This window comes from Ranitomeya variabilis, chromosome 2, assembly GCF_051348905.1.
Source record: "Ranitomeya variabilis isolate aRanVar5 chromosome 2, aRanVar5.hap1, whole genome shotgun sequence".
Classification (NCBI taxonomy): domain Eukaryota; kingdom Metazoa; phylum Chordata; class Amphibia; order Anura; family Dendrobatidae; genus Ranitomeya; species Ranitomeya variabilis.
This window is the reverse complement of record NC_135233.1, coordinates 619,495,262-619,522,655: the sequence shown is the minus strand read 5'-3', so window position 1 is coordinate 619,522,655 and position 27,394 is coordinate 619,495,262. Positions and strand designations below refer to the sequence as shown.

The following is a 27,394-nucleotide window of genomic DNA, read 5'->3' as shown; positions in this document are numbered from 1 at the left end:
CCGACGCTCCTCCGCTCCTGCTTTCCTCGGTGCTCGTCCCTTTGCCGGTCCGCGCATGCGCAGACGGGCTTCTCGCACCGCACGGGTCTCTGGGAGTTCGTGACCCGATGGCTCCGCCCCCAATATGGCGGCGCCCATCGGGTATTTCACTCCAGCACCTGCCCGGGTTAGACGCCTTTGCGTCTATCGTGTTTGCCGGTTCCTTGCCGGTACCCCCTTGGTCTCTTAGGCTCCCTGCGTTTACTCTGTGCCCTGCTCTGCCTCATTGTCTCCTTCCTCCGTACCAGTCCCGTGTTCCAGCCTCTGTGTCAGTCCTGTGTTCCAGCCTCCGTACCTGTCCTGTGTTCCAGTCTCCGTACCAGTCCTGTGTTCCAGCCTCCGTACCTGTCCTGTGTTCCAGTCTCCGTACCAGTCCAGTGTTTCAGCCTCCGTACCAGTCCAGTGTTCCAGCCTCCGTACCTGTCCTGTGTTCCAGTCTCCGTACCAGTCCTGTGTTCCAGCCTCCGTACCTGTCCTGTGTTCCAGTCTCCGTACCAGTCCAGTGTTTCAGCCTCCGTACCTGTCCTGTGTTCCAGTCTCCATACCAGTCCTGTGTTCCAGCCTCCATACCAATCCTGTGTTCCAGCCTCCGTACCAGTCCTGTGTTCCTGTCTCCGTACCAGTCCTGTGGTCCAGTCTCCGTGTCAGTCCAGTGTTCCAGCCTCCGTGCCTGCCCGGCGCTCCAGTCATCTTCCCAGCCTAGTGTTCCTGCCTTCCTAGCCGGTCCTGTGTTTCCATCGCTCCCTATCTTCCGTGAATCCTCTTCATACTGGTTAGTACCTAACGTTCTAGGCTAGTCTCTTATCTATGCGCCTGGGTGGCACCACTTCTCCTGTATTCTCTGTCCCACCTCTGGCTCCCATACTAGTCGCCCCTTTGGTTCCGGCAGTCGCGGCCTCACCCCCCTTGGGCTTGTCCCAAACACTCCCTGTATAGGGGGTGGTTCCATCTGGTCTGCTCGCCCTCGGGGGCTCTGTAGCCGTGACCCAGAGGGTCCACTTCTTGAGTCGTGACACCTGTATTATACTCCAGAGCTGCACTCACTATTCTGCTGGTGCAGTCACTGTGTACATACATTACTGATCCTGAGTTACATCCTGTATTATACTCCAGAGCTGCACTCACTATTCTGCTGGTGCAGTCACTGTGTACCTACATTACATTACTGATCCTAAGTTACATCCTGTATTATACCCCAGAGCTGCGCTCACTATTCTGCTGGTGCAGTCACTGTGTACATACATTACATTACTGATCCTGAGTTACATCCTGTATTATACTCCAGAGCTGCACTCACTATTCTGCTGGTGTAGTCACTGTGTACATACATTACATTACTGATTATAAGTTACATCCTGTATTATACTCCAGAGCTGCACTCACTATTCTGCTGGTGCAGTCACTGTGTACATACATTACATTACTGATCCTGAGTTACATCCTGTATTATACTCCAGAGCTGCACTCACAATTCTGCTGGTGCATATAGGAGGTTCAAATCCGGTTCAAATCTAATGCTTATCACAGCTGACGATTTGTTTCAATGTGTCCATATCTAGACAATCCTATGAGATAAACGGAGCAGCACAAATCTCTCCTGAGCTGATAGTTTGCGACAATGTATCAGTCTGGGTGTGGAGGATCTTCTCCTATGCGCCGTGTTGGTTCTGTGTAGGTTGTCAGCCTCATGCCCACTCTTCCGGGGCCTCCTATAGCGCAGGGTTAGGCGCGCTCCGCAGGGCACTGACTATTACTGACTTTGCCGCGGTCTCCTTCCAGTGATGCAGTAAAGGTGCCGCCTCCTTGTTTTTATAATTGCGTCTTTTTGACTTAAGCGTTAATTACCCCTTTTTGTTGTGCAGGAGCCGGATGTTCATTTCTAATTCATCGAGAAGGAAGGTTTTAATTAAGCGCGTCCCTGCTGGAAACACGAAGCACATAAATATGGTAATAATGCCGGGAGGCAAGCGAGCGGCCATGTTCACTACCGCGGGAATGTGAACGGTCCGGTGTCACCTGCGCCATCAGACCACGTGATTGCTGCGCCCCCTGACCCTTCCTTGTATCGGCCTCCTTACTGCCATATCATTGGTCAGCCAGGTATGAACCATGATGGTGGGGGTCCCGGGGTCTGCGCCTCCTGGGGTCATCTCAGGGCGCAGTGGGAGAGGTCAGGCGTCTGGTTTACGCCTGTCTATTTTTATCATGGAAGCTCGTTATGTCCCCTATAACAGAGCGGGCGCTTGTCGGGAGGCGTGCGGATCCGCTGCTATAAATTATGCAGAGCCTTCCATACTGACAGGTTGGAGCAGAAATAATGTAAAACCAGCCTGATGCATAATACATGGCGGCAGCTTGACGCCGGCATTTCTTCCCAGCTCGGTGTCCTTTCCTCGGCACATTTAGGTCCCGGTTCCAGGTCTCAGGAGGGTAACACCTCGTCGTCCAAGGAAAGAGCGCGTGAAGCAGCGGAGACGCCTCCTGTTCACACACGGCAGGGAAGGTGATGCCAACCGCTCACCCCGCCATCTGACCCTGTGCCCCAATCCTTGGGGTCCCCACAACGTCCAGGTTTCTCCATCATGCATCCAATGTAACCGCCACACCGTGACCACCATCTACTGAACGACTCCCATGGGCACTTTATTGGGGCCTCGTTTGCCCCAAGGACAAGTTCGCAGTCTCCTGCAGGTCTGCGCAGTTTGGCCCAAACGTGCAATGTGCAGACGACGTGTGACCTCTGTGCTCGCCGCTGGCCTTGGTGGAACGTTTTGGATGGAATCGCCCTACTAGCCATTGTGCTGGCTGACCGACACTTATCAAGATCGTGCTGCACTGACACACTGTCACAAACTACAGTAGGCCTGATACATGGCGACAAGCCCCCAGCTGCGAGAAGACATCTGCAGCCTCTGGAAAGAATGTATCAATTCACTGACAGCAAGTGGAGACCGAGAAAAATCAAGTCAGGAATTGGAGGGCGATGTACTGTATATTCGGAGGTGGCAGGATTGTCGGTCCTTTGAGCTGGACTGATAACAGCAAAGATTTGCCCCATTTGTAGCAGAGAGGCGGAATGAGAGGGATATTCCCCGATGTGGCCTCTCCTGCCAAAAAACAGCGTATCGGCCCATTCACCTGCATGGGGCACTGAAGTCCTGACCATGCACATGCCCCCTCCACGCCACCGCTCATTCTCTCCATCATAACCAGCAGATCCGGACGCCGGGCTCCAGGGGTTTCCTCTCTAGAATCCCGGCAGAACCTTTCATTTTTCTCAAGGATGTTAATAAAAAAAAAAAAGGGAATCAATCACCAGAAAATCATCTGGTCACATAAGAACACCCGCCCCTCAGTGCTGCCCCCAGGTGACACAAGGCTGCCACATCCGTCAGATTCCTGCACCCGCTGCCGCAACATTTACTCCTGATCACAGTCTCTTCTCGGAGGAATTCACTTAATTGAAGCTTTCAGCTCCGCATTGTGGCGGCAGCTCTCATCCTCCCGCACAAGCTGCTCCCGGGGCTTCGGGCTGCATTAATTTTACAAGGAACAGGTGTCGGATAAAGGATGAAGAGGAGCAAGGGAGACAGCGAGGCGCAGAGCAAGCGAGAGGCAGATGTGTCTGAGGAGCAAGAGTGACACTGAGGAACGTGGAGGTACGAGAGGCGCGAGCTAGTGACATACGAGGTGCGCTAGGAGAAGAATTCACAATTGTGGAGCTTCACAGCTGAAATCTATCCAACATTTATTGTTGTTCTAATGTCTGCAAAATGTTGTCAGTCAGCTGATGTACCTGCCCCCCGCATTTTAGGACCTCAGACGAGGCAGGAGTCACTCTACACACTTGCTGACAGTTTCCAGCACCAACCAGCAGAATAGTGAGTGCAGCTCTGGAGTGTAATACAGGATGTAACTCAGGATCAGTAATGTAATGTATGTACACAGTGACTGCACCAGCAGAATAGTGAGTGCAGCTTTGGAGTATAATACAGGAGGTAACTCAGGATCAGTAATGTAATGTATGTACACAGTGACTGCACCAGCAGAATAGTGAGTGAAGCTCTGGGGTATAATACAGGAGGTAACTCAGGATCAGTAATGTATGTACACAGTGACTGCACCAGCAGAATAGTGAGTGCAGCTCTGGAGTGTAATACAGGAGGTAACTCAGGATCAGTAATGTAATGTATGTACACAGTGACTGCACCAGCAGAATAGTGAGTGCAGCTCTGGGGTATAATACAGGAGGTAACTCAGGATCAGTAATGTATGTACACAGTGACTGCACCAGCAGAATAGTGAGTGCAGCTCTGGAGTATAATACAGGATATAACAGGATCAGTAATGTATGTACACAGTGACTGCACCAGCAGAATAGTGAGTGCAGCTCTGGAGTATAATACTGTATGAACACAGCGACGCAGCTGTTTCTGTAGAATTTTATGTTCACTCTTACATGGATTTTGGTGGTGAGTTTGCTCTTTATATATCCGGAGTTAGTTTTTGGTTCATTGCTGCACATATTTCCCACACCGCAGCGTTGTGTGAATTTCGCCTTAGGGGGTCTACAGCTGCATCAATCACGACCCTGTATTCTGGAACACCAGGGGCCTGTAGGTGGCACTCAGCTGATGCGACTGCCAACCCTCCTCTGGTGCCCGGGGGCCGAGCGCTCGTCCTGACAACAATGCCAGTCTTTGTGTTACTGCAGAGTCGGCTGCCGGAGTCAGGAGCAGAGCCAGGCCGCAGCCATCACAATTAATAGCCAATTCTCCCGTAACACCCATCAAATTAAACTGGTGTCCAGGGCCTGGCAGGACGGGCAGCGCTAAGTACCGGCTGATAATGAGGTTTAATGGACCTGGCCTTCATTTTACGGCCCCTCCAGTCTCAGATGTAAAGATTTCATCCACGGGTTGAGGAATCTGTCTGTCTTTTCCTCCTGCGAGGTTAATGCTCAGGGCGCCACATCCCTCCAGACGTGATACTTCCCACTGCTGAGGGTCCGTTACAATGCATCAGTCTAGACCAATACCAAGTAAATAGATCATTATCAAATATAGGGTAACTCTCCAGTCCTGACAGTTTGTTACAATGTATCAGACCGTTTTTGAGGTTATACTGAGTGTATAGAAATGTAGCGAGCTTGCTGTCAGTGGATGGAAACATAAATAACAATTTTTCGCAGTACTTTACCTAGTTTTGTTACAATGTGTCAGCGCAGTTAGTGACTGTCACAGATTTGTGCTGCCGAACGGATTAGATACATTGTAGCAAATAAGCATGATCAACACTGAGACTTGGGGGATCCAGGGACAGACGGACCACTTCTGCTTTACGTCAGGCCATGTGACCACGGTGGCAAGTTTCCTGCATCTTTGGCTACTTTGCTCCAACTCCAGAATAATATATAGATGCGACTAATAAAATGACAGTGAAGTAGGAGCCGGACAGAACAACACGTGTCCCCTGCATTTACAACTTTGTCATTTCCCGCTGTTTTGGGAATAATATCCGAGGACGGCAATGCCGGTGGGGCGGGGGATCGGGGGGTCGCCTCCAGCTATAAAAAGTGCCGTAAGGATATATCTGGGATATGCGGATAATGAAGACGGGCCACAAATTATACATGAGAAGGCGCCTCCACCTCTCATTAAGGGGACGGTGGATGTGATCCCCGGGGGGGGCGTTACAAGGGAAGGGGAGAAGATTCTCACAAATGGCAGATTTGAAGATTCAGTGCTGCTCAGAAAAGCTCAACTTGCAAGTAAAAAAAACCCAAAAAGCTAATGGAAAGATAATTATGACGCCCGAATCAGACGATGGAGGGAGGGGAGGCAGCGAAAACGCAAATGTTCATTTCTCCCATCACATATTGTATGGCCAAGGATTAATGGTGGCTCCTCCAGCCGTACGTGCTACAGCGCCGCTAATACACAACATGTCTCCAATTATCCGCTCTAGATCTGTGCCGTTCCCCACATCACAGCGGATGGCGGGCTCATCACATCTGGATCGTGTCAGCTCCGCGAACGAGGCCTGCCACAATCAGTAGGGCTGAGCGAAGCCAGAGCCGCTGCTCCCACCCCAGAAACGCTGATCCTATCGGCACCAGAGAGGACGCCGAGATTCAATAAGAGCAAACAAGCCCCGGTAATGGCAGATTCATTTACTCTGTCTTAAAGGTCCAGGTCACATGACGAGGGGACACGCTCATCAATAAGACACATCTGACTCAAAAGATGCACCGGGTACAGGGGACGTGCAGGATACAAGGAACGTGTCGGGTACAGGGAATGTACAGGATACAGGGAACGTGCCAGGTACAGGGAATGTACAGGATACAGGGGATAAAAAGGACACGCCGGGTACAGGGGACGTGCAGGATACAAGGAATGTGTCGGGTACAGGGAATGTACAGGATACAGGGAACGTGCCGGCTACAGGGAATGTACAGGATACAGTGGACGTGCCGGGTACAGGGAATGTACAGGATACAGGGGACGCGCTGGGTACAGGGAATGTACAGGATACAGGGGACCTGCCGGGTACAGGGAATGTACAGGAGACGTGCCGGGTACAGGGGACGCGCCAGGTACAGGGGACGTGCAGGATACAGGAGACATGCCGGGTACAGGGGGCACGCCGGCTACAGGGGACGTGCAGGATACAGGGGACGCACCGGAAACGGGATAAAGGGGATGCACAGGATACAGGGGACGCACCAGTGCCTGAATGTAGAATATAACATGACGCTCAGGACCACTCCACACACAGCTGCTGATCTGATGCAATGTGTATAAATACACAAATCAGACTCCGTGACAGGTGGAAGAATGCAGCAATAATATCCCAGGAAATAAACTGATAACTAGTGTCTAAGGCCGATAGAAATGCACTCAGTCTCAAACTTTGCACCTCTGTCCCCGCGTTACATTACAGCACTGCTCCACCTTTCCTAGATTGTACATTATTCTAAAAATTGCTGCAAAAAAAGGGAGGGGGCCAAGACCCGGTAAGGGGGGTCACGACCAGGGGAGGGGGGTCGCAACTAGGGGAGGGGGGTCTCAACCAGGGGAGGGGGGCCGCAACCAGGGGAGGGGGGCCGCGACCAGGGGAGGGGCCAAGCCTTGTAATATATACTGTAATGCAGTCAGAGATGACTGGACGGTGGGAGGGCACCATATCCCTCCATGATATTAAGAAATACTGAAAACCTCCAAACGCTGCTGACTAAAAGGGGTCGCCCCATAAATATGTGAATGGGGGGTTACTATCCATTTACTGCCCAGCTCTAGTATATATGCTCATGTAGAACTACAGATACCAGCACACCTTGCCTTATACCCCTCTACAAGGCACAATATGGAGTTAATAAAGGGGGCGATCAGGCGTCCGGCACATTGAGACTCTAAATGATGGCAGATCCGATTTGTGACTTTATGGTCTTGGATGGGAAGATTAATGCAGCAGAATCGAATAAAGTGAAAAATAAAAAAGAAACGGAGAAAATATCACTGTATCCATCCAGTGTTCAGCAGGCGGGAGCCGTGTGGACCAGTGATAGCGGCCGTGTCTCATCATTAGTCGCTCTCAGTCATTTCATGTATTCAATGCAAAGATAATTAATTACACGTTTACACAGAGGAGACACCCTCCATCACTACCAGAAAAGGATCCTGAGAAGCACCTGATGGCCACAAGAGACGATCTACAGGTAACCAACATGGCTGCTGCATCTAATCCCATCATGTGCGATACTGTCTGCTGAGCCTCTCACCATGTAGCCCCACTGATACCCTGCAGTGCGACCGATCCATCACTACACCATCAATACCACTAACGAACTCCTCCAGGGCTGCACTCACTATTCTGCTGGTGCAATCACTGTGTACATACATTACTGATCCTGAGTTACATTCTGTATTATACTCCAGAGCTGCACTCCCTATTCGGCTGGTGCAGTCACTGTGTACATACATTACATTACTGATCCTGAGTTACATCCTGTATTATACCCCAGAGCTACACTCACTATTCTGCTGGTGCAGTCACTGTGTACATAAATTACATTACTGATCCTGAGTTACATCCTGTATTATACCCCAGAGCTACACTCACTATTCTGCTGGTGCAGTCACTGTGTACATACATTACATTACTGATCCTGAGTTACATCCTGTATTATACTCCAGAGCTGCACTCACTATTCTGCTGATGCAGTCACTGTGTACATAAATTACATTACTAATCCTGAGTTACATCCTGTATTATACTCCAGAGCTGCACTCACTATTCTGCTGGTGCAGTCACTGTGTAAATACATTACATTACTGATCCTGAGTTACATCCTGTATTATACCACAGAGCTGCACTCACTATCCTGCTGGTGCAGTCACTGTGTACATACATTACTAATCCTGAGTTACATCCTGTATTATACTCCAGAGCTGCACTCACTATTCTGCTGGTGCAGTCACTGTGTACATACATTACATTACTGATCCTGAGTTACATCCTGTATTATACCCCAGAGCTGCACTCACTATTCTGCTGGTGGAGTCACTGTGTACATACATTACTGATCCTAAGTTACATCCTGTATTATACTTCAGAGCTGCACTCACTATTCTGCTGGTGCAGTCACTGTGTACATGTACTACATTACTGATCCTGTGTTATATCCTGTATTATACCCCAGAGCAGCACTCACTATTCTGCTGGTGCAGTCACTGAGTACATACATTACTGATCCTGAGTTACATCCTGTATTATCCTCCAGAGCTGCACTCACTATTCTGCTGGTGCAGTCACTGTGTACATACATTACATTACTGATCCTGAGTTACCTCCTGTATTATCCCCCAGAGCTGCACTCACTGCTCTGCTAAGCCCAAGATTTGTCATGCACTGCCTTTTTCGCCCGCCATGTCCTCCCTGCTAAACAGGACTACAGAAGGGTCCTTACCTCTGTGGTCAGTTGGAGGGGTCACCCTCTGCATCTTTGCCTGTAGCTTCACACATGTCACACCTTTTCCACAAGGAAATAAATCAGTAACTTCTGGAAACTTTACATGATATGATGGGAAATTCTGTAACCTTCCTCTAGAAGCGCTAGGAGTGGCAGCTTCAGGTGAGGGCAGAGTCTGGAATCTTACGGCAAACAGACTGGAAACGCGAAGCGACATGTCGACAAGCAGAGGTTAACTCTTTCAAGCATCTGGCAACAAAAAGCAGCACAAACATCTGGAACTGAAGGAAAATGCTGCGGAGAAAGAGGCAACACGTCATACATATGAGCATATAGGCCCCGAGACCGCTACATGCTACCATAGGGAGCAGACCTCCTATCCAGGATGCACTACACGCTACCATAGGGAGCAGACCACCTATCCAGAATGCACTGCATGCTACCATAGGGAGCAGACCTCCTATCCAGGGTGTGCTACATGCTACCATAGGGAGCAGACCACCTATCCAGGATGCAGTATATGCTACCATAGGGAGCAGACCACCTATCCAGGGTGCACTACATGCTACCATAGGGAGCAGACCACCTATCCAGGGTGCGCTCCATGCTACCATAGGGAGCAGACTACCTATCCAGGGTGCACTACACGCTACCATAGGGAGCAGACCACCTATCCAGGATGCACTACATGCTAACATAGGGAGCAGACCACCTATCCAGGGTGCACTACATGCTACCATAGGGAGCAGACCACCTGTCCAGGGTGCGGTACATGCTACCATAGAGAGCAGACCACCTATCCAGGGTGCACTACATGCTACCATAGGGAGCAGACCACCTATCCAGGGTGCGCTCCATGCTACCATAGGGAGCAGACTACCTATCCAGGGTGCACTACACGCTACCATAGGGAGCAGACCACCTATCCAGGATGCACTACATGCTAACATAGGGAGTAGACCACCTATCCAGGGTGCACTACATGCTACCATAGGGAGCAGACCACCTGTCCAGGGTGCGGTACATGCTACCATAGAGAGCAGACCACCTATCCAGGGTGCACTACATGCTACCATAGGGAGCAGACCACCTATCCAGGGTGCACTACATGCTACCACAGGGAGTAGATTACCTATCCAGGGTGCACTACACGCTACCATAGAGAGCAGACCACCTATCCAGGGTGCACTACACGCTACCATAGAGAGCAGACCACCTACCCAGGGTGCACTACACGCTACCATAGAGAGCAGACCACCTACCCAGGGTGCACTACACGCTACCATAGAGAGCAGACCACCTATCCAGGGTGACGTACATGCTACCATAGGGAGCAGACCACCTATCCAGGGTGCACTACATGTTACCATAGAGAGCAGACCGCCTATCCAGGGTGCACTACATGTTACCATACAGAGCAGACCACCTATGCAGGGGTGCAGACCACCATTCACAATACTCATGGTGCCTTATCTCTAGCACATGAAACACACAGCGGATTTTCTGCCCTGCGATTTATATACTTGTGCGCGGTTTCTGCGCATTTTGCAGGACCTGTAACCTCAGCGGTGTCTCGGGTGACAGCCGTAATGTAATTGGTCTGTGAGGAATCGGTCACCAGTCACCCCGGGGTAGAAAGGATTTCAGGAGCTCACCAGCTCTTATCCGCCAAATCCTCTACAAATCCCATTCCACCTGCAGAGCTCCCTGGTGCATAGTGTTCCCCCCATATTCCCTCCCCTTTTTTCTGGGGACTTGGCCAGTGCACACAGGTTTCCCACTCAAAAAAACCTGCTAAGGTCGCCCTGCCAAGGGCCAACGACTGCTGGGCTGCGGTGAGCGAGCAAACAAAAGCTTCCTGCAGCAAGAAGGAGCCTGCGCCGCCTAGGGAGCAGGTGAGGCGAGAGGTGCTTATATGGCTGCGAGGCAAAACGCTTCCACATTAACTCCTTCACACCTGAAAAATACGAACATGAGCTCCATAAAGGCAGGAGAGGAATAACACACATTTTCTTGCGGTTTTGCTGCAGTTTCTTCCTCTTTATATAGAAAATTCTAGAAAAGGAGCTTAATAAATATTCCTTTGTTGCCCTCGACTTTGAAAAAGCAACACATATTAGACGCTATTATAATCGCAAACGTAAAGGCATGTTCACATCCTGCGACTTAAACAGCGAGCATCATCTGCTAAATGCAGCCGCCTATACTGCAAATAACTCATAATCCCTAACCCCATAATCAGTGACGGAGATCACATCAATGCATGGGGCTCAGTCATCACTCATTCCACCAGAGCATGCAGACACTGAACCAGCAGGGGGCGCACAGGTCCTGCTGCGGAGCCACAGGTTGCAGAACATTGCTTTGGACCATTATAGGATCATCTCTGCAATTGTCTTGCATGCAGTTCTCCTCCTGCACAAAAGGCGATAACCGGGCAGCTCTTTGGGACCGTCGCACCATTACAGGGTTAACAAGTCCAGACTACCCAGAATTCCCCCTGTTGCGCTGTGCACACAGAGCTCATTAATCCTCATCTCCCTGCAGCACCCAGTGGAGCGGTTAACCCTTTGCACCGAGGGTTTGTCTCAGCTCCAATGGCGAGTTTGCTCTTGAGAGCTATCATCTGGCAAACCTTTCCCATCCATTATCCCACTGGGGAGCAGAGAACGAGAAATTAAACAGCGGCACTAGAGGGGCCCAAGGTGCCGGGAGGAAAACCATAATTATACAACTCACACCATGCAGGATCCCGGGGAAAGCCTGGTAAATGTAGACCATCCAGATTCTGTACAAAAGTCTGTACCGTTGTTCACCCTCCTGCTAGCTCGGGGCCACCACCATCACTCACCCTCCCGCTAGCTCGGGGCCACCACCATCACTCACCCTCCCGCTAGCTCGGGGCCACCACCATCACTCACCCTCCCGCTAGCTCGGGGCCACCACCGTTGCTCACCCTCCCGCAAGCTCGGGGCCACCACCATTGCTCACCCTCTCGCTTGCTCGGGGCCACCACCATTGCTCACCCTCCAGCTTCTCGCAGCCACCACTACTGTTCACCCTCCCGCTGTCTCGGGGCCACAACTATTGTTCACCCTCCCGCTAGCTCGGGGCCACCACTGTTGCTCATCTTCCCGCTGTCTCGGGGCCACCACTATTGTTTACCCTCCTGCTGTCTTGGGGCCACCACTATTGTTCACCCTCCCGCTGTCTCGAGGCCACCACTGTTGCTCACCTTCCCGCTGTCTTGGCGCCATCACTATTCTTCACCCTCCTGCTAGCTCGGGGCCACCACCATTGTTAACACTCCTGCTGGCTCCATTGCTCACCCTCCAGCTTCTCGCGGCCACCACTACTGTTCACTCTCTCGCTGTCTCGGGGCCACCACTATTGTTTACCCTCCTGCTAGCTTGGGCCGCCACCATCACTCACCCTCCCGCTAGCTCGGGGCAACCAGCATTGCTCACCCTCCTACTAGCTTGGGGCCACCACCGTTGCTCACCCTCCCCCTAGCTCGGAGCCACCACCATTGCTCACCCTCTCGCTTGCTCGGGGCCACCACCATTGCTCACCCTCCAGCTTCTCGTGGCCACCACTACTGTTCACCCTCCTGCTGTCTCGGGGCCACCACTATTGCTCACCCTCCCGCTAGCTCAGGGCCACAATTGCTGCTCACCCTCCTGCTGTCTCAGGGCCACCACTATTGTTTACCCTCCCGCTGTCTTGGGGCCAACACTATTGCTCACCCTCCCGCTAGCTCAGGGCCACAACTGCTGCTCACCCTCCCGCTGTCTCAGGGCCACCACTATTGTTTACCCTCCCGCTGTCTTGGGGCCATCACTATTGCTCACCCTCCCACTAGCTCAGGGCCACAACTGCTGCTCACCCTCCTGCTGTCTCAGGGCCACCACTATTGTTTACCCTCCCGCTGCCTTGGGGCCACCACCATTGCTCATCCTCTCGCTTGCTCGGGGCCACCACCATTGCTCACCCTCCAGCTTCTCGTGGCCACCACTACTGTTCACCCTCCCGCTGTCTCGGGGCCACCACTATTGCTCACCCTCCCGCTAGCTCAGGGCCACAACTGCTGCTCACCCTCCTGCTGTCTCAGGGCCACCACTATTGTTTACCCTCCCGCTGTCTTGGGGCCAACACTATTGCTCACCCTCCCGCTAGCTCAGGGCCACAACTGCTGCTCACCCTCCCGCTGTCTCAGGGCCACCACTATTGTTTACCCTCCCACTGTCTTGGGGCCATCACTATTGCTCACCCTCCCACTAGCTCAGGGCCACAACTGCTGCTCACCCTCCTGCTGTCTCAGGGCCACCACTATTGTTTACCCTCCCGCTGCCTTGGGGCCACCACTATTGTTCACCCTCCCGCTGTCTCGGGGCCACCACTGTTGCTCACCTTCCCGCTGGCTCGGGACCACCACTATTCTTCACCCTCCCGCTAGCTCAGGGCCACCTCTGTAGCTCACCCTCCCGCTAGCTCGGGGCCACCACTGTTGCTCACCCTCCCCCTAGCTCGGGACCACCACTGTTGTTAACAATCCTGCTGGCTCCTTTGCTCACACTCCAGCTTCTCGCAGCCACCACTACTGTTCACCCTCTCGCTGTCTCGGGGCCACCACTATTGTTTAACCTCCTGCTAGCTTGGGGCCACCACCATCACTCACCCTCCCGCTAGCTCGGGGCAACCAGCATTGCTCACCCTCCTACTAGCTTGGGGCCACCACCGTTGCTCACCCTCCCCCTAGCTCGGAGCCACCACCATTGCTCACCCTCTCGCTTGCTCGGGGCCACCACCATTGCTCACCCTCCAGCTTCTCGCGGCCACCACTACTGTTCACCCTCCCGCTGTCTCGGGGCCACCACTATTGCTCACCCTCCCGCTAGCTCAGGGCCACAACTGCAGCTCACCCTCCCGCTGTCTCAGGGCCACCACTATTGTTTACCCTCCCGCTGTCTTGGGGCCACCACTATTGTTCACCCTCCCGCTGTCTCGGGGCCACCACTGTTGCTCACCCTCCCGCTGTCTTGGCGCCATCACTATTCTTCACCCTCCCGCTAGCTCAGGGCCACAACTGCAGCTCACCCTCCCGCTGTCTCAGGGCCACCACTATTGTTTACCCTCCCGCTGTCTCGGGGCCACCACTGTTGCTCACCCTCCCGCTAGCTTGGGGCCACCACTGTTGCTCATCCTCCTGCTAGCTCGGGGCCACCACTGTTGATCACACTCCCGTTAGCTCGGGGCCACCACTGTTGTTAACACTCTCGCTGGCTTGGGGCCACCACTGTTGCTCACCCTCCCGCTGGCTCGGGACCACCACTATTCTTCACCCTCCTGCTAGCTCGGGGCCACCACTGTTGCTCACCCTCCCGCTAGCTCGGGGCCACTACTGTTGCTCACCCTCCCGCTAGCTCAGGACCACCACTGTTTTTCACACTCCTGCTAGCTCGGGGCTAGCACCATTGTTAACACTCCTGCTGGCTCAGGGCCACCACTGTTGCTCACACTACCGCTGTCTTGGGGGCCACCACTGTTACTCAACCTCCCGCTGTCTCGCAGCCACCACTATTGTTTACCATCCCACTGGCTCAGGGCCACCACTGTTTCTCGCCCCCCCCCCCCCCCAGCTAGTTCATGGCCACGAATGTTGCTCACACTCCCGCTGTCTTGGGGCCACCACTGTTACTCACCCTCCCGCTAGCTCGGGGCCACCACATTGCTCACCCTCCCACTGTCTCGGGGCCACACCACTGTGGCTCACCCTCCCGCTGTCTCGGAGCCACCACTGTTGCTCACCCTCCCGCTGTCTTGGGGCCACTACTATTCTTCACCCTCCCGCTAGCTCGGGGCCACCACTGTTGCTCACCCTCCCGCTGTCTCGAGGCCACAACTGTTGCTCACCTTCCCACTAGCTCGGGCCACCACTGTTGCTTACCCTCCCGTTAGCTTGGGACCACCACTGTTGTTCACTCTCCCACTAGCTCGGGGCCACCACTGTTGCTCACACTACCGCTGTCTTGGGACCACCACTGTTGCTCAACCTCCCGCTGTCTCGCAGCCACCACTATTGTTCACCCTTCCGCTGGCTCGGGGCCACCACTGTTTCTCGCCCCACGGCTAGCTCGGGAATGCCACCATTGCGCACAGTCCAACTGGCTCAGAGCCGCTTCTCACCACGGTTTTAAGTGCACCATTTTATATGCAGAATAAACTCTGACTTTATTGCGGCAGTAAAATTTCTCTGCGGCCTCTTATCTCTGTGATAAGAGCAGCGGCTGGTGCCATATGGAGGAAAGGTGCTGCACAATTACACGCCCCATCACAGAGCGGACACCGAGGCACAAAGCCCAGCAGGTTAACAGGGCTCATCGAATAAAGCCAAATGATCACATTATGGAACAGTCTACAACTTGTAAAGATCTCAGCTATGAGAAGTATCCGGTCCAACTTCATCTAGTCCAGACAATCATCTACAAGCTACATTTGTAGAAAACACAAATCTCTACAGTGCTGTCTGTTACAATGTATCAGTTTGGAATTCACGCCAATTGCCAGATGGGATATAGTGTGACAAACCAACAGCAGTGAAAACTATTGATGTAGACGTCCGTGTTGTGGCCGGGCAGCATCATCTCCTTTTGAGCGACAGGACTGATATTTTATAGTATAGCGACCTTCAGAGCTGCTCTGTGCCAATATCTAGTGCAGGTACCAAATAGCACGACAGGGAAGGGGTTAACAGGTATACAAGACAATGAATGGGTTAAAGCATCATTGGTGGGTACCAATGCCTACAATGTGGTTGTGGACAGCAGGCTCCAAGCACTGTGCAATGGTGCCCGCTCCTCCCTCTCTACATGCCCCCCATGCCCAGGGATAAGTAAAACACACCCCAAGCGTGGCTGCTGCCCCAGCATGTCAGAAAGCAATAAGCTCTTCTGCTGAAATGGCTGTCACATCGTCACCTCTCTCACACCTCCATCAGACACACAGCGGGAAGACGGGCACAGCGCCAAACACACTGGCTCCAATGTAATTCTCTGTGCCCTGCAGCCGTCACACTCAATAAGGACTCACAGGGGCGAAAAGAAAGAGGAAGAATAGTGGTAAGAAGGAAAAGGAGAAGAGGGGGAGAAGTAGGAAAGAAGGAAGGGGAAAAATAAAAGTAGTCATAGAAGAAAAAACACTAGGAGAAAGGAGGGAATAATGAGAAAAAAGCAAGATGTAGACAAGGACAGAGGAGCAAAAGGTAGAGGAAGAAAAAAAAAAGGAAAGAGGAAAAAGTAGTAAGAAAAGAAGAGATAAGAAATATTGGAAGATGAATAAGAGAAAGGAAGAAGTAGGGGTAAGACAATTAAGATAAGAGATTAAATGGTGCAGGAAGCGAAGTAAAAAAGGGGCAAGAATAGGAGAAACAGGAGGGAAAGAAGGAAGAAGTTAATAAAAAGAAAATGGAGAAAAAAAGAAGAGAAAACAGAAAATCTCACAAGAGTAGGAATACAAAAAAGGAGTATACAAGAAAAAAAGGAGAAATATAAAAGATGTAAGATGAAAAAAGGAAGATAATTAAAATGAAGTAGAAAAGAAACAGGAAGAAAGGGAGACAGAATAAAGAGAGAGAAGGGAGAAGTGGGAAAGAAGCAGGAATAGAAGAAAGACAGAGTATCAAGAAGAAAAGAAAGAAGATGATGAAAAAGATTATGATGGATGATAAAGGAGTGGAAGAGGAGAAGTACAGAAAGAAGAGGTGAAAAATAAAGAAGGAAGAAGATAAAATGAAAACTAAGGAAAACAAGAAAAGGGGGTGGCTTTAGATGCCTCCTCATAAGTCCTGACACACCACTTATATACAGATATGAACTAATGATCCTTCTGATCCCATCTATGTAACGAATCAGATCTGTCCGACTAACCACGGTCCGCAGAGAAGAGCGCCATCCGATCAGTCCAGATTGTAGATGGATGAGGTGTGTCCCGTGCGCCCCTTCTGTCACACACATTGTACCTTCACTAACACACTGTGACAAACTATCGCCAGAGAGACAGCCCTCATCTGGGAGAAGCATTAGGGCAGGATGAGTTGATTAAAGTCTGAATGGTAAGAAGTTTTTTCTTACTGATACTGACAGCACGCAGAGATATTAAAAATAGCAATAAAATAAAAAAGGCCATTAGAAACCATAGACGGTTTCATTTATGATTGAGCTTCATACATTTAGCCATAAAAATCGAAATCTGATGCTCAGTGTAACCCCCCCCCCCCCACCCAATACAAGGCAGTGGCTCAAAGGGTACGTTCACACAGGACTTTTTTGCTGCGTATTTTTGCTGCGTTTTTTTATGCTAATTTTCAGCTGCTTTTTACAGTACCAGCAAAGCCTATGAGATTTCAGAAATCTCCTGCACACACATTGGGTTTTTGTTTGATCAGTATTTTCTGCTTTGCTGCGTTTTTTGGACATAGGGCATGTCACTTCTTTCAGCGTTTTTAGGCTGTGTGCACACGTAGCAGATTTTTTGCGTTTTTTTCGCGGTTTTTCGCTATAAAAACGCAATAAAACCGCGAAAAAAACGCTAACATTAAGCATCCTATGTAACAGAATGCAATCTGCATTTTTTGTGCACATGCTGCATTTTTTTCCTGAGCGGAATCACAATCCAGAAAAAAACGCAGCATGTTCATTAAAATTGCGGAATCGCAGCGATTCTGCACACATAGGAGTGCATTGATCTGCTTACTTCCCGCACGGGGCTGTGCACACCATGCGGGAAGTAAGCAGATCAAGTGCGGTTGGTACCCAGGGTGGAGGAGAGGAGACTCTCCTCCACGGACTGGGCACCATATAAGTGGTAAAAAAAAAAAGAATTAAAATAAAAAATAGCGATATACTCACCTTCGGGCGGCCCGACCTTCTCAACGGCTTCTGTGGTGTGTGTGAAGGACCTGCGATGACGTCACGGTCACATGACCGCGGGTCACGTGACCGCTACGTCAATGGAAGGTCCTGAACACAGCATTAGGAACGGACGCCGCTGAGGTGAGTATAACCTTTTTTTTAATTATTTTTAACATTCTACCTTTTACTATAGATGCTGCATAGGCAGCATCTATAGTAAAAAGTTGGTCACACTTGTCAAACACTATGTTTGACAAGTGTGACCAACCTGTCAAACAGTTTTCCAAGCGATGCTACAGATCGCTTGGGAAACGCTAGCATTCTGCAAGCTAATTATGCTTGCAAAACGCTAGTTTTCTGCGGGTATATGCATGCAAATTCTGCATGCGATATACCCGCGGCAGGAGGCGCAATTCTGCTACGTGTGCACATAGCCTTACTGCGTTTTTGCAGCGTTTTTTCACCCATTGACTTGAATGGGTAATGGAAAAACCGCTGCAAAAACGCAGCAAAAACGCATGTAGCATTATTTGCTGCGTTTTTTGTGCAGAAAAATCATGGCCAGCAGGAAGTGATCTCACAGCCAAGAACTTAGGGGTGTGGTTAGTGAGGTGTGAAGAGCCATTGTGAGCCATTGTGATGTGTGAAGAGCCATTGTTAGGTGTCCTGATTGTGATCTATTGTGAGGGAGTTTCTGTTAGTGAGGTGTGAAGAGCCATTGTGAGGTGTCCTGATTGTGATCTATTGTGAGGGAGTTTCTGGTAGTGAGGTGTTAGCCATGTCTTGGTATAGGAGGATGAGCATTAATGTTTCCCAACTAATCATGGAGGTAATATTTTTTTTAATTTGTGATATATCTATCTATCCGATTGTTTGCAATGGTACACTTTGCGATGCTCATGTGCTGTTATGTACATGTTCATGTGTTCTGCATGTGTATGTTTGTATCTTCCTTGTCATGAATGTTGGCTTCATTTCATCTTGCATTTGGTAATTACTTTTTCATTTATTTTTCCAAGGTGGAAGCAATGCCTGTAATTTGGGATGTAGCTTGCCCAAACTACAGTGATCGTCAAAAAAAGGCCAATGCATGGCATGTAATTCGCCGTAAATTGTTCCCCCGCTGGGATGAAGGCGATGCTAAGCTCCACTGGGGTCACTCAACTTTATTATCATGCACAAATAGACAAAAAAACGCACCAAAACCGCACAAACAATGCATCTATAAGCAGCTGAAAATTGGCATAAAAAATGCAGCAAAACTACGCAGCAAAAATACGCAGCAAAAAAGTCCTGTGTGAACTTACCCAAAAAACGCACCAAATACGCACCCAAAAAACGCACCTAAATTAGCATAAAAAACCGCAGCAAAAATACGCAGCAAAAAAGTTCTGTGTGAACTTACCCAAAAGGTCCGAGGAGCTAACAATCCAAAGCACGGTACACAGCGGATGACCCCCAGCTGTGAGTGCCGCAGGAAGCAGCCATCCGGGGGACTGCAGTCTTAAGACACAGAAGTGCTTTGCTCCTTCCCTCCCAGATACTTGTGCTACTACAGTGGTGTTCAAAAGTCCTGCATAGGTATAGGATAAATTGATTTTTCAAGTTTTAAACGTTTTCTGTCAAATATCTTCGATGCTAATATGACATATTATATATGGTTTTGTTCAGAATACAATTTTGCATTCTCTCCCTGTAATATTTTTAGCTTTTGAAGCAGTTTTGCCTGATATTATTGCAACAATATGGGAATTGAAAGCACAACTAAATATTGTACAGCTTCAGATCCAAAATTAGCCAATCACAGATGAGGTTCTTGTGACCAATCATAACCTGGATATGGCAGCCAATCACATTGCATTACATTGCATCACATCTGGTGCTTTGTTTGTTTGATTTATTTGTTGGTCTATCTAGTGAAATCATACTGTAGAGTTTTATGATGGGAGCCTTCAGATTTTTGTCAGCGGAGGATCGTGTGCGAGTTGTGGTGCTACATGAAGAGGGTTATACTGGCCCCCAGATCGCAAGGAAGGTCGGCTGTAATCAGAGTACAGTCGTAAGAATTTTGCAGAAACATAAGCAGCTTGGAATTACCCAGGACAGGCCCAGATCTGGTCAGCCCAGAAAGTCAACTAAAAGGGAGGATAGAGTACTGATAAGAACATCCCTTGCCAATCGAAAGCTCACCTCTCCTCAGCTTCTGCGAGAATGGCAAGAAAAGTGCAATATTGAGGTAGCAACATCAACTGTTAGGAAGAGATGTTTGGAAGCAGGATTGAGAGGGTGCAAGGCCCGAAAGAAGCCATTGATGACAGCCATACAAAGACAAAGGCGAAAACTGTGGGCATTGAAATATTTAAAATGGAGGAAGGAGGAGTGGGAAAAAGTGCTATTTAGTGATGAAAGCACTTTTTGCATTTTAGGAAATGATGGCAAGTCTTATGTGAGAAGATTCCCACATGAAGAGTACAAGCCAGTGTGTTTGAGCTTCTCTGTGAAACATCCGATGAAAGTAATGGTCTGGGGCTGTATGGCAGCCAATGGTGTTGGAAGGCTTCATATTGTGGAGGGTATGGTTAATGCAAAAAAATACATAGAAATCCTTAATAAGAAAATGCTTCCTTCTGCTCAACACCTCTTTTCAGGGGATTACATCTTCCAGGATGATAATGCTCCTTGTCACAGAGCTAAGACAGTAACGGAATGGAAAAAAAAGAACAAGGTGGCTACTATTGACTGGCCAGCTCAGTCCCCGGACCTCAATCCAATTGAAAATTTGTGGCACAAGGTATCATTAGAGATATCTAGAAAACAGCCAAGGACCAAGAGTGAGTTGATTGAGGCTCTGATACAGGCCTGGAACCACATCATCACTCGTGAACATCTGCAAAAGCTTGTTCACTCAATGCCACAGAGATGCAAGCTGGTGCTCAAGAGCAAAGGCTGGCCAATAAAGTATTAGAAGCTAAAGATGCACTCTAAAGGCCCTTTTCAGGACTCTGAATTAAATAAAAAATAATAAATCTTAAAAAGTTAAATTTAAGTCTGTGTGAACGTGCATTGGAAGTTAATGAACTTAGAAACCTGTTCACCATTCTACACACTGTACTGGTGTAGGTATGGTTATGCTGTAAAAAAATTATCAAAAATGCGCATACCATAACAATTTATACACTTGGGACATTCAAAAATGAGTATGGCATACAATGAGGAATTACAAAAACATATATGTGCCACCAGTTTCACTGTAGAGATGCAGAAGTATGAAACATATAGTTTTCTTCACGCCTATGCAGGACTTTTGAATACCATTGTATATAAATTACATACATAAAATCTCCCCAGAAGCAGCGGACGCGACATTTCACTCCGGCGATGACAAGCGACCGCTGCCGATTACTGAGCTGGGAATTCAATTCAATGCATGACAACCTCACAAGACGCACAGAGTGGATTAAAAGGGTTAGAAGCCTTCACGAATGGATGCTCTATCCAATATCACAGCTTATCCTGTCTATCAGCTCAAAACACGTCCTCAAAGCCTCTATAACCCCACGTCCCCAGAGTCTGCAACCTGCACAGGTACAACAGGTTCAAGAGCATCCTCAAACACATCCTGTATTATACTCCAGAGCTCCACTCACTATTCTGCTGGTGCAGTCACTGTGTACACACATTACATTACTGATCCTGAGTTACCTCCTGTATTATACTCCAGAGCTGCACTCACTATTCTGCTGGTGCAGTCACTGTCTACATTCATTACATTACTGATCCTGAGTTACCTCCTGTATTATACTCCAGAGCTGCACTCACTATTCTGCTGGTGCAGTCACTGTATGCATACATTACATTACTGATCCTGAGTTATATCCTGTATTATACCCCAGAGATGCACTCACTATTCTGCTGGTGCAGTCACTGTGTACATACATTACATTACTGATCCTGAGTTACATCCTGTATTATACCCCAGAGCTGCACTCACTATTCTACTGGTGCAGTCACTGTGTACATACATTACATTACTGATCCTGAGTTACATCCTATATTATACCCCAGAGCTGCACTCACTATTCTGCTGGTGCAGTCACTGTGTACACACAATATATTACTGATCCTGAGTTACCTCCTGTATTATACTCCAGAGCTGCACTCACTGTTCTGCTGGTGCAGTCACTGTGTACATACATTACATTACTGATCCTGAGTTACCTCCTGTATTATACTCCAGAGCTGCACTCACTATTCTGCTGGTGCAGTCACTGTATGCATACATTACATTACTGATCCTGAGTTATATCCTGTATTATACCCCAGAGCTGCACTCACTATTCTGCTGGTGCAGTCACTGTGTACATACATTACATTACTGATCCTGAGTTACATCCTGTATTATACCCCAGAGCTGCACTCACTATTCTGCTGGTGCAGTCACTGTGTACATTCATTACATTACTGATCCTGAGTTACATCCTATATTATACCCCAGAGCTGCACTCACTATTCTGCTGGTGCAGTCACTGTGTACACACAATATATTACTGATCCTGAGTTACCTCCTGTATTATACTCCAGAGCTGCACTCACTGTTCTGCTGGTGCAGTCACTGTGTACACACATTACATTACTGATCCTGAGTTACCTCCTGTATTATACTCCAGAGCTGCACTCACTATTCTGCTGGTGCAGTCACTGTATGCATACATTACATTACTGATCCTGAGTTATATCCTGTATTATACCCCAGAGATGCACTCAGTATTCTGCTGGTGCAGTCACTGTGTACATACATTACGTTACTGATCTTGAGTTACATCCTGTATTATACTCTAGTGCTGCACTCACTATTCTGCTGGTGCAGTCACTGTGTACATACATTACATTACTGATCCTGAGTTACATCCTGTATTATACCCCAGAGCTGCACTCACTATTCTACTGGTGCAGTCACTGTGTACATACATTACATTACTGATCCTGAGTTACATCCTATATTATACCCCAGAGCTGAACTCACTATTCTGCTGGTGCAGTCACTGTGTACACACAATATATTACTGATCCTGAGTTACCTCCTGTATTATACTCCAGAGCTGCACTCACTGTTCTGCTGGTGCAGTCACTGTGTACATACATTACATTACTGATCCTGAGTTACCTCCTGTATTATACTCCAGAGCTGCACTCACTATTCTGCTGGTGCAGTCACTGTATGCATACATTACATTACTGATCCTGAGTTATATCCTGTATTATACCCCAGAGCTGTACTCAGTATTCTGCTGGTGCAGTCACTGTGTACATACATTACATTACTGATCTTGAGTTACATCCTGTATTATACTCTAGTGCTGCACTCACTATTCTGCTGGTGCAGTCACTGTGTACATACATTACATTAGTGATCCTGAGTTACATCCTGTATTATACCCCAGAGCTGCACTCACTATTCTGCTGGTGCAGTCACTGTGTACATACATTACATTACTGGTCCTGAATTACATCCTGTATTATACCCCAGAGCTGCACTCACTATTCTGCTGGTGCAGTCACTGTGTACATACATTACATTACTGATCTTGAGTTACATCCTGTATTATACTCTAGTGCTGCACTCACTATTCTGCTGGTGCAGTCACTGTGTACATACATTACATTACTGATCCTGAGTTACATCCTGTATTATACCCCAAAGCTGCACTCACTGTTCTGCTGGCGCAGTCACTGTGTACATACATTACATTACTGATCCTGAGTTACATCCTGAATTATACTTCAGATCTGCACTCACTCTTCTGCTGGTGCAGTCACTGTGTACATACATTACATTACTGATCCTGAGTTACATCCTGTATTATACTTCAGAGCTGCACGCACTATTCTGCTGGTGCAGTCACTGTGTACATACATTACATTACTGATCCTGAGTTACATCCTGTAGTATACTCCAGAGATGCACTCACTATTCTGCTGGTGCAGTCACTGTATGCATACATTACATTACTGATCCTGAGTTACATCCTGTATTATACTCCAGAGCTGCACTCACAATTCTGCTGGTGCAGTCACTGTGTACATACATTACATTACTGATCCTGAGTTACATCCTGTATTATTACCCAGAGCTGCACTCACTATTCTGCTGGTGCAGTCACTGTGTACATACATTACATTACTGATCCTGAGTTACCTCCTGTATTATACCCCAGAGCTGCACTCACTATTCTGCTGGTGCAGTCACTGTGTACATACATTACATTACTGATCCTGAGTTACCTCCAGTATTATACTCCAGAGCTGCACTCACTATTCTGCTGGTGCTGTCACTGTGTACATACATTACATTACTGATCCTGAGTTACATCCTGTATTATACCCCAGAGCTGCACTCACTATTCTGCTGGTGCAGTCACTGTGTACATACATTACATTACTGATTCTGAGTTACCTCCTGTATTATACTCCAGAGCTGCACTCACTATTCTGCTGGTGCAGTCACTGTGTACATACATTACATTACTGATCCTGAGTTACATCCTGTATTATACCCCAGAGCTGCACTCGCTATTCTGCTGGTGCAGTCACTGTGTACATACATTACATTACTGATCCTGAGTTACCTCCTGTATTATACCCCAGAGCTGCACTCACTATTCTGCTGGTGCTGTCACTTTGTACACACATTACATTACTGATCCGGAGTTACATCCTGTATTATACCCCAGAGCTGCACTCACTATTCTGCTGGTGCAGTCACTGTGTACATACATTACTGATCCTGAGTTACATCCTGTATTATACCCCAGAGCTGCACTCACTATTCTGCTGGTGCAGTCACTGTGTACATACATTACATTACTGATTCTGAGTTACCTCCTGTATTATACTCCAGAGCTGCACTCACTATTCTGTTAGTTACCATGTTACATGGGTGTCTGTATGAAGGATGGGGTTTATGGATAGGTGATGTAGAGAGATAAATGGGGATGGCAGATGCGGAGTGCGGGGGTTGGGGGGATATAGTGGGATGGGGATCAAAGATCAGGATCTAAGACCCAGAAGTGATAATAATGGGAGTATTGCACTATATCCCCCTCCACATGGAGATCCAGGAGGGAGCAGCAGGGGGAGTGGAGTGCAGCGCTCAGACTGAGATGAATGGAGAGCTTAATGGAGCAGTGAGACAGAGTAAGACATTAAATGGGACATTAATAAGATGGAAGGAGCCGGTGACAGAAGTGTGAAGGGAGCTGGAGACTGAGCAGATGCAGAGGCGACAAGGAGCTAATTATACAGAGCAGGAGATGAAAGAGGGAGCGAGGGGCAGGCGAGGACGAGGAGGACAGGGAGCGGGGCGCATTGACCGGGAACCTCGCACATGGAGACATCACTAACATGGGCTGATTGGGAGACAGTGAGAGGGTCACACAACGGGAAGGGGGGGCTGAGAGCAGACAGGAAATCAGGAAGGAGGAACATATCTGGGGGGCACTATATGGGGGAGGACAGTATAGAGGTGCACTCTGTGGGGGTGCATGATATAAAGAAGCACCCTATAGGGCCATCTGTATGGGGGTCTACAGTATAAAAATGTACTCTATGGGGGTGCACAATATAAAGAAGCACTCTATAGGGGCATCACTATTGGGGTGCACAGTACAAAAGTGCACAGTATAGATGAGCACTCTATGGGGGTCCAGAGTATAGAAGTGCAATCTGTGGGGGTGCACAGTATAGAAGTGCACTCTATGGCGGTCCACAGTATAGAAGTTAACTCTATGAGGGTGTGCGGTACAGAGGTGCACTCTGTGGGGGTGCAGAGTATAGAGGTGCACTCTATGGGCGTCCACAGTATAGAGGTGCACTGTATGAGTGTGCGCAGTATAGAGGTGCACTATATGGGGGCCCACGGTATAGAAGTGCACTTCATGGTGGTCCACAGTATAGAGGTGCACTCTATGGGGGTCCATGGTATAGAAGTGCACTTCATGGTGGTCCACAGTATAGAGGTGCACTATATGGGACTGTGCAGTATAGAGGTGCTCAGTCTAGGGGTCAACTCTACGGTATGCAATGACTAAAAACATTTAGTCTGAAACGCGTCTGCATCTACTCTATGTCTGGATTTTAATGGATTTGCAATAAAAAAATATTTTTTTAAGGATCTCTCGCTGGGTGTACCTTCCTTTCCTTTTCAATTAACTCTATGGTGGTGCACTGTACAGAGTCACATAAACAAGTGCTTCTCACAAAATTAGAATATCATCAAAAAGTGAATTTATTTCAGTTCTTCAATACAAAAAGTGAATCTCATATATTCTATAGAGTCATTACACACAGCGTGATCTATTTCACGTGTTTATTTCTGTTAATGTTGATGATTATGGCTTACAGCCAAAGAAAACCCAAAAGTCATTATCTCAGTAAATTAGAATAACTAACAAGAAACACCGGTAAAGGCTCCTAAGCGTTTGTAAAGCGTTTATAAAGGTCCCTTAGTCTGTTTCAGTAGCTCCACAATCATGGGGAAAACTGCTGTCCTGACAGATGTCCAGAAGGCGTCACTGACACACTCCACAAGGAGGGGAAGCCACAAAAGGTAATTGCTAAAGAAGCCGGCTGTTCACACAGTACTGTATCCAAGAATATTAATGGAAAGTGGAGTGGAAGGAAAAAGTGTGGTAGAAAAAGGTGCACAAGCAACCGGGATAACCGCAGCCTGGAAAGGATTATTAAGAAAAGGCCATTCAATAATGTGGGGGGAGATTCACAAGGAGTGGACTGCTGCTGGAGTCATTGCTTCACCACACACAGACGGATCCAGGACATGGGCTACAAGTGTCACATTCCTTGTGTCAGCCACTCATGGCCAATAGACAACGCCAGAAGCGTCTTACCTGGGCCAAGGAGGAGAAGACCCGGACTGTTGTCAGTGGTCCAAGGTCCCAGAGTCTGGAGGAAGAGTGGAGAGGCCACAATCCAAGCTGCTGGAGGTCTAGTGTGAAGTCTCCACAATCAGTGATGGTTGGAGGAGCCATGTCATCTGCTGGTGTAGGTCCACTGTGTTTTATCAAGACCAAAGTCAGCGCAGCCATCTACCAGGAAATTTTAGAGCACTTCATGCTTCCCTCTGCCGACAAGCTTTATGGAGATGGACATGTCATTCTCCAGCAGGACTTGGCACCTGTCCACACTGCGAAAAGTACCAATACCTGGTGTACAAACAACAGTATCACTGGGCTTGATTGGCAGCAAACTCGCCAGTCCTTAACCCCATAGAGAATCTATGGAGTATTGTCAAGAGGAAAACGAGACACCAGACCCCACAATGCAGACGAGCTGAAGGCTGCTATCAAAGCAACCTGGGCTTCCATAACCCCTCAGCAGTGCCACAGGCTGATCGCCTCCTTGCCACGCCGCATCGATGCAGTAATTGATGCACAAGGACCCCCGCCCAAGTACTGAG

The 27,394-nt window shown here is 48.7% G+C and overlaps 2 protein-coding genes across 5 annotated transcripts in view; both read right to left on the bottom strand.

The window, feature by feature from the left end:
• Window positions 1–27,394, bottom strand: part of KIAA0513 (KIAA0513 ortholog) — a 485,188-nt gene that overhangs the window by 121,699 nt on the left and 336,095 nt on the right. The window lies entirely within an intron of this gene.
• Window positions 1–27,394, bottom strand: part of GSE1 (Gse1 coiled-coil protein) — a 368,545-nt gene that overhangs the window by 240,703 nt on the left and 100,448 nt on the right. The window contains exon 1 of one of the 4 annotated variants that reach the window (XM_077288843.1): window positions 9,011–9,168. The exons of the other annotated variants lie outside the window; for them this stretch is intronic. Coding sequence (XP_077144958.1) covers window positions 9,011–9,044 — 34 coding nt within the window. The 5' untranslated portion in view covers window positions 9,045–9,168. Of the gene's footprint in view, window positions 1–9,010; window positions 9,169–27,394 lie in introns of those variants that run through there. 4 annotated transcript variants of the gene reach the window in all.